This window comes from Halichoeres trimaculatus, unplaced genomic scaffold, assembly GCF_033239565.1.
Source record: "Halichoeres trimaculatus isolate MK-OKI-2021-1 unplaced genomic scaffold, fHalTri1.1 fHalTri1_scaffold_21, whole genome shotgun sequence".
In the NCBI taxonomy this organism is placed as follows: Eukaryota; Metazoa; Chordata; class Actinopteri; order Labriformes; family Labridae; genus Halichoeres; species Halichoeres trimaculatus.
The window spans coordinates 4596020-4604549 of record NW_027437199.1 but is presented as its reverse complement, the minus strand read 5'-3'; the positions used below and the strand labels follow the sequence as shown (position 1 = coordinate 4604549).

At 42.2% G+C, this 8530-nt stretch overlaps 1 protein-coding gene across 1 annotated transcript; it reads left to right on the top strand.

Annotated features, from left to right (window-relative positions):
• Positions 1 to 512: 512 nt before the first annotated feature.
• Positions 513 to 5737, top strand: proser2 (proline and serine rich 2). Its single transcript, XM_074698656.1, has 3 exons — positions 513 to 666; positions 3509 to 3824; positions 3915 to 5737. Exons 1-3 carry the CDS (start codon positions 568 to 570, stop codon positions 5435 to 5437), a joined length of 1938 nt encoding a protein of 645 aa, XP_074554757.1. The 5' UTR covers positions 513 to 567; the 3' UTR covers positions 5438 to 5737.
• The last annotated feature ends 2793 nt before the right edge of the window (positions 5738 to 8530 follow it).

Sequence of the window (8530 nt, the reverse complement as noted above, 5' to 3'; positions counted from 1 at the left end):
ATTTTTGACCCAAACAAAAAAACAAAAATATGATTAAACTATTATCAGGTGGAGATAAAAAAAAAATCTAACAAGAATCAAAATAACCAAAACACACGTTCTTGGTAACATACTACACATTTGTGTGATACTAAAAGCAACAATTATCACTCCATAAAACTTTAAACTGCTGTTACCGTCCATCTGATTCTCCTGCCAGCTCAGGGTTTTTCTCATGGCTTCAGACCTCACTGAGGTTTCCTTCCCCCTCTTCCCTGAAGTCTATCATCAGAGCAGCATTACACAGGAATGTGCTCCAGCTCAAGATGGTTTCGGCTGCAGGAGCCAGTTCTGCAGCTTCATTTTCCAGGTCAACTGGTCCATCAGGTGTTTGTTTCTGCAGGGATGCTGAGAGCAGAGAGGAACTGAAAGAATAGAGCAGCTTCCTTTCATTCTTCTTGGATTATAACTGAGATTTTATTGTCTGCGTCTTATTAGATGACCCCAGGGAGCCAGAAGGTTCCTGATGTAACTCAGATTTAGTCCAAGTGTCGCCAAGGAACAAGAGAGCCTCCATGAGAAGTCCAGATGACCTCTGACCCTCGCAGCATGGACCTCCATCTACAGGGAAACCCTCAACTTCACTACGGGGTCAACGGGGGAGCTGGGCAAAACTCAAGACCACGGGTCAGTATTTAAAAAACAAAGAAGACTTCATTTAAAAAAATACCAGCTTTCATTTCTTGATTGAGTCAAATACGACCTCTAAGACTCAGCTTAAAGTCTAAAATCTGTCAAAAAAGGCTCAATTTCCTTGTTAATAAACTAATTTAGAAAGACAGCACCCCAGACTTCATTTTTTACATAAAAAATCTGAGATGAAGGTTTTTTAAGATAACACTCAAGGTGTAATGAGATAATTTCCTTAAACTCTTTAAAGTTTTTCTTTTTGATCTTTAAAAATGACCTCATTTGATAGCAGAAGCACAGATAAAGCAGATTTAGCGGATTACAGGTATGACTAGTGTTACTCAGAGGACACAGGTTCGTAGAGTGAGATAAAGATCCGTTCAGTGGAGCAGAGTCAGAAGCAGTCTTCCTCTATTGTCCTCTTGAACGCCGTAAACAGTCGGGGTATCAGATGAACAGCTGATTACCTAAACTGAACACTCCTTCACCCTCTCTGAGACTCTGTGCTGTGTTTACACAAAGCACCCAGTCATCACACACTCTGAGAAAAAATACACCTGCTCAACAACTTCATCCCTTCACATGCCTTGGGGATGACATCCATTATCAACGCACAACACAACCAAACCGGTTCAGCCGCAGTTTTCTGGGTCCTGAGCTGCTTCACTACAATGGACATAATTCACAGCAGCTGAAACCAGAACATCAGCGTCTCTATCTGATTGGTTTCTGTTGGGTGTTGCTCCTGCAGGTGTCTTTGTGTGTGAAGCAGAACAAGCCTCTGAGCGACTTTGTTGTTGTTGTAACTTTTCGCTGAGCTGATGTCAGCAGCAAACCTCGTCAACCTCGTCAACCTCGAGCTGAAGGTCATCTCCTTGAAACAGCTCAAATAAGCAGCTTCTTCTTTGGCTGCTCTGGTGGCTGTGTAATCATATTTAAACACAGTCGTTGATCAAACACAACACAGTGTGCTAGCAGCTAGCATTTGGCTAACTTCGAATGGATACAATTGACTTTGCTTTTATGGAACAGGCATGAAGAAAAAAACACCCAATAAAATGTTATAATGTTAGAAAAGCTGATTTTCAAATTTTGTTACAACCGTACAGTGCCTTATGCTAAGCTAATTTAGCTGAGCTGGCTACTATGGTGAATATTTACCATTTAGACTTTTATGAGTAATATATCACCTATTTAAATTACGGTAAAAGTAACAAAATAAAGTTTGTTTTGAGTTGGTGCCAGAGCATTGTTAGCTTAGCTTAGCTTAGCTTAGCATACAACAGAATACAATAACCAGTGGCTATTGTGATTTCTTAGATTTTTTTTTTTTGTTGACATAATACACAAGAATGACATATAATTAACTTAAGAGATGCTGATACATTTCTTTATATTGAGCTATCTAGCAGCTAGCTTCTTTGTGCTAGGCTAACCTAGCAAGTCAAATTCTGTGACCTCAATCCACCATGTAGGCATCAATGCCCAATTAGTCCTGTTCTATTTCATCATACAAATAAAGTAAATAACATCTAAGCTAAAGTGAAGACATGGTAAGCTAAGTTTAGCTTAGCATAAAGGCAGACACCAAGGACACAGGTAGTTGTGGTTTTAAAGAGTTTTGTTTGTGTCTGCCAGTAAAATAAAGAGAAATTTGCATGAGAGATGCTAATGCTTGATTTTCGTTGCATTTAGATGGCGTTTGGCTAGCTGCTAGCTTCTTTATGCTAAGCTAACTTAGCCATCCTTTTTCTGCAACTTCATATCTACTGGCTAGACATAAATTTATGATTGGTATTCCATTCAGAATGTTATGAGCTACATTAGGGACACTGTTAGCTTAGCTTAGCATTATGACAGGGGATATGGAAAACAGCCAGCTAGCTTGTTTGTATGCGTTTCCAAAGATGAGAAAAAAAGTAGGTTGTATTTGGTTTAAGGCAGGCTAGCTTTTTCTGTTTTCAGGCTATGCTACATTTTAGCAAGGGCATAGTTAGCCTAGCTTAGCATCAAGACTGATGGTTGGGATGGAAACACTAGTCTCATATAAATGCACAGTTACATGTCATACTTCACGTCTAATGCAGTATTTTTATTCTATGGTTATTTTTGCTGCAGAAACTCATCGCTAGAGAGGATTTCTTTCTCCCCTAGGCCATGTGGTGTGGTTTTAAAAAGGTGGATTTGTTCATTATCAGAACCTCAAAGTGAAGCAGCTCAATCAATAGCCACCAAAGCTGTTACTGGATCGTCCATTGTGTTACTTTTCAGAGGCAGCTCTGTTTGAATCAGGACAGGTAGCCACAGAGGTGAAGCACACATGGGGAGGGGCTGACTTCCAACAGAGGAGACGGGGTGATTGAGTTCAGGGTGGGAAAGGAGTTCAGGGAGTTGGTATGCAGAGACAAACAAGCCTGTGTTCACCCTGTACACATGACTACTGTACTGGAAAGTCAGGGTTTAAAACATGGGGTTCAATAAAGAAGAAGAGTAATGTTTGTTTATTACTTAATCTGGGTGTAGGTCAACTTTAGAAGCTACTTTTTTGGATTCAGGGTAGCCCTGTTCACACATACACTAAAATTCCTGAGATTTCCTGAAATTTCTTTGGGTGTGAGGATTTTTACATATCAAACTACTTTGACTTTTCCAGCCACTCAGTAAAACTTCTGCTTCCCTCACAACAGAAAACTGGCAAAATTTCCATCTCTGTGGAGCATGTGTGAATAGGAAACTTAGGAAACTTTTAAGGGTTGGTTGTCTTGAATTTTCCAGATGTTTTGGTGAGTTTAAATTCAAAAAGGCATAAACGATTGATGTATTCTCTTTGGTTTGACAGGCGGATGATACGCTCAAGTTTCTGAGCCGGGAGGAGCGAGAGTGTCTCCAGTTTTTCGAGAGCACCATCGACTCGTTAGAGGAAGGTCTGGAGGATAGTGATCGCAGGCAAAGGCAAATAAGGCCGGACTCAGGCCCCAGCGCCCACCTCTCTGAGGTTGATGGACGTCGGATCACAAGTCAAAGCCCAGGAGTCATTGTGTCCTCTCTTCTGGCTGCACACCAAAACCCAAAAGACCAAGATATCATTGATCTGGTTCGCCCAGATCCTGACTTGGTGCAAACCAGAGAGCCACTCTTCAGTCCCACCAATCCAGGTAGAGTAAAGATGCTTGTCTTGTAAAGGGTTAAAGAGACTGGATCTTGTAGTGTTTACAGATTTTCACCCTGCCGTTCATGTCCCACAGACTTTCACAGCATGGTGCAGGTCCCTGATACCCACTTTGAAATAAAACCGAGGCGAGATCCCCAGGCAGACAGCCTGCCCTCAGAGTACAACCCTCCCTTACCCAGTGGCAGCTACGGGCCGGCGGACAACCATTCATCCTATCACCCTCCAGGCTGCATCCCCACCCCAGTACTGATTGCCCAGAAGATTGCAGAGAACCAAGGAGGTGGAACCACCAACGTAACTCCTTCCTCACTCCTCCGGCGTTTGAGCTTAGAGTCTGAAAAACCGGCAAGCATCAGCGCTGATCCACTTGTCAAACAGGGTCCTCCAACCTCTGCCAAGCCTTCTCGTCTTCCTGCTAACATCAGCCTACACCACAGCGGTAAGGAGCACCAAAGCCAGTCACTACCTAACGTGAACATCCACGAGAGACGGGCGCAGATGCTGGCAAATCTAGCAGGAACCGCACATCCTCTGCTGCAGGAAGATCCTCAGCATACCCTGGAGCCGGCAGCTCGAAATATCCCCACTCGCAGCATTTCCTTCAAGGATCCATCGCCAGATAAATCCAGGATGGAGGCTCTGTCTAAGCTGGGTCTGAACAGGGGGAGAGCCATGTCTGGGGGTATGTCGCTTCTTGTCCCTCCTGACGGCGCCTCCCCAGGCCCTCCTGCTGATGTAGACGCAAGTGCCAAGCCTGTGGAAGTCAGTGTGCCCCCAACAGCAGAAACCAGCAGCAAGTTGCAAGAAACCCATGTCTCAGCACCTCATCACAGCCAGATCCACTTTGAAAGAAGACCAGAGACTGAGCGGAGAGATTCTGTAGACAGCCATGAAGATAGAGGTCTGGAAAGGTTCCCCTCACCTCCACCTCCAGCAACCATCGAGAGCGTCTACCATCCTCCTCCTCCTCCTCAGGAAGTGAGATCATCCCTCCCCCCTTCACTCGAGGTGACTCAACCAGTATTCAACAGATACGGAGGGAAGTCGATCGTGATCAACCCCATCGTCACCCCCAGGAGTGAACCTACAGTCTCTCCAACCAGCCCTGAACCCAAAACCCTCCCACCAGCTCTGGCTAGTCCCACTGAGTTCAACGAGTACGGAGGAAAGACTAAAGTCATTAACGTTGCTCCTGCTGTCATACCCAGGAGCAACCTCCCAGACATTCTCAGCTCCCACATCGACAAGACTCAAAGCTTGCCGTCCAAACCGGAGCTTTCACCCACTGAGCTCAACAGCTACGGAGGGAAGAGCCGGGTGATTAACCCAGCAGCGGGAATGAACCGACCTTCAGAGAGCCCAGCAAAAAGCTCCAAAGCTCCTGCGCCGTCCCCGGCTCCAAAACCTCCTCGGCACTCTTACCACGGCGTCGTCTCCCCCCATAGAGCCCCACATGGTGCCTCGTCATTGGACCACAGGAAGAGATCCAGCATGTTCCGCCCCCAAAGCATCACTGTGCAGTTTTCTGGAAAGGGGCCGATGGACAAATCGCGGATGGACGCTTTGAGGAAACTTGGACTCTGGAAAGAGTCGTGATACACTTTGGGATCCTCTTGCTCAGTTGAGCCTGGGTTGGTATACCAGAGATTTCTCTATTTTTGCCCAAGGAGTGGTTGAAGAGAGCTACTTTTACAGAGGAATGATGGTGGTAGACCTGCACAGCCAGTTCTTGCTTCCTGGACATAAAAAAACTGAAAAACTAGTTGGACACGGTGCAGTTTCGACACTGTTTGGGAGGCAAAATTCTTCACAGATCACCTGCTTTGTGCTGCCTCTGAACCATGACACTTTATACCTCCTTAAAAGAAAAACAAGAACTGTGACTTTAATATCATGGGAATCTGAGTAGATGAGGTTTCCAGTCTTACCTTTGTTGGGAAACAAAGCTATCACTTGTGAATAGAAAGACTTATTTTACTTTATGTGTAAATTTATCTCTTGATACACAGGATTTTATTCTCGTCACATCATCTATTCTTTGTAGTTTACAATTTATAGTTATTATTCCAAAGGGTATTCCTAAAATTGGGACTAAGCCTTGTACAGTTAGGTAGACATTACCTTAAATGGGATTAAGACCATCTTTGCTTTTAGACGTCAACACCTAAATTAAGTCAGACTCGGGCCCTTTAAATTAAAACACTAAAAAGCTTTAATTTTTGCTTTTTTGCAGCCTTTCCCTTTAAAAATATGTTTTAAATTTAATAAAATGATACTAGATTGTTTCACCAGCCTTTAAAATCCACAAAAATAATTTTGCTGATTGAATTAGTCTATTTTTCAAAGGGGGGGCCAGTGGGGGCTCAACCCTGCCCGTGGGCACCCCAGCAGTTTGATCCGGCCCTGTTGGTAAAATAGGAAACTTTATCAAGTGCAGCATTTGAAGCACACATTTGTAAATAAAAATATAGTACAGAAAATAATCTTAAGTTATATATATTTTGTTTACTGTGTCAGAAAGTGAAACTAATGTTTAATCACAGGCTGTGAAGTCTTTACATGGGAATCTTTTGTTTACTGACTTTGGGCATTTTAGTGGTGAGTAATTTTTCTGTAAGCACTTTTGGAGCAAGAACAAAGTTAGAGTACTTTTCTCTGAAGCATTTTTATTTATTCTGCAACTACAAAAACCTTGTTGTGAAGTTTTGTAACAGGCTTGTGTTGTGTATAAAGTGAGCAAAGACTTCCAAAGACAGCCTGTTTTATCGCTCTGAGACCCAACATCTCCACAGTTTGCCCTCAACCCTCTGTCCTGGAATAACTCGGCTGCAGATGTTTGAGTTAAAGCGCCTGAAGTTTTCTTGAAAGTCAGACATCTGAGCTTGGCTGGGGGATATTTTTACTCCACCTCCCACACCAAACCACAGACTGTGGACTGGGGTTTGAGGGCAGGACTTTTTCACCAGGCAGAGGGAATACTTAAAAGCTGCTCTTTAGGGATGGGCGAGCACACGGCGTTGTAGAAAACACAAGCACGAAAACCACAGTCTAGAAATACATCGTGGGCTACTTTTGTGTTTTTCTTCCTGCAGAGCTGTCGTGGATTACTTCACTGTTTGTGTGTTATTTATCTGTTCATGTATGTGTGATGTGTGATGTGTGAATGTGTTTGACTCCGGCCCCCTGTAGTTCACCTACAGAAACTCTTGAAGGATACTCTCATTTCGTACAGGTAGAGGTCCGTCTCCTGTGTGAATATTTGAGTGAATTTGTTTACAGACTCCGGTTCTCTGTAGTTTAGCTACAGTTATTTTTGAAGTAAATAATGGTGCGTATGACGACACTCTGCCTATAAATCCAGCTTTAGGAGGAAACGTGTGCAGCAGAGATAAGAGTGTGGTCGAGGGGAATTTTAGACATGTGAAAAGTGCTGCTAAACTACAACAGCCTGTTCTACTTTCTGACCTTTAAATGTCTACGTAATAAACTGTATATACTCTACTTTATATATATGTGATGTTGAATGTTTGTCAGTCAATAAAGAGAGAAATAAAACCTCAGTTTACTTGTTTTCCTTTGAGTTACTCTGGTATGTAAACATCAAAAAGTTGAACTTTAACGACAGGCTGAGTCTGTGCAATATTTTACCTGAGTGGAAACTTACAGGATGGCCTGAGGAGATGAGTCTTAAAGGTGCAGTCCGTATTATGTTCATATTTCATAGTGAGGGATCAACACTGAAAGAAAGAAAGAAAGCAGGAAAGCTTTCTTTTAGCTCCATTTTTGGTCTCCTCCACATCATTTTCTCCAAAATAACCTACTTTTTTTGCTCCCAAATTCTCTGTTAGGTATTATTTAAGAGTGTTATTTGTTTCCTAATATCAGCAAACCATCACCAGGATCCTAATCAAGTCCTTTTTTGGGTCCTGTTACAAAACAACAAGTTTGTAGAATTAAATAGCGGTAAGCTAGCCGATATGTTAGATATTTTGCTAATTACAACACTCAGATTTGATCCTTCAATGAGACAAATACTTGACTCTTGTCCAAAATTTCCACAACTGTTGTCTGAATTTTTTGACCACATTTATCTCATATTGAATAGTGGAGTGTACTACAAAGAAGAGAATATGCACACATTTAATATGGATATCCACTATATATTCATGTTTGAAATACAGGAAAGCTGAATACCTACTCTTTAAAGCAGGGTACCCCATCTTTAAAGGAGGATATCCTTTCTTTAAAATAAAGTACCTGTTATTTAAAGCAGAACAACCCCTCTTTAAAGTGGAAACACTCTCTTTAAAGCAGGGTACCCCCTCTTTAAGGAAGGATAGTGGAGTGTATTAATGTTGGTACCTGTTATTCAAAGCAGAATAACCCCTCTTTAAAATAGAATACCCCTCATTTATTTTGTGTTGATATGTAATTTAATTGTTGTTTATTTGCCTGTAAAACACATTGTAAACTTGTTTTGGGAAAAGTGCTATACAAATAAAGTTTTATTATTATTTATCATCATTACAAAAGCAGGGTACCCCTTCTTTACAGTACAGTACCCCTCTTTAAAGCAGGGTATCTCTTCTTTAAAGGAGGATACCCTTTCTTTAAAACAGAGTACCTATTAATTTAAGCAGAACAACCCCTCTTTAAAGTAGAATACCCCTCTTTAACCCTGCAGTTTAA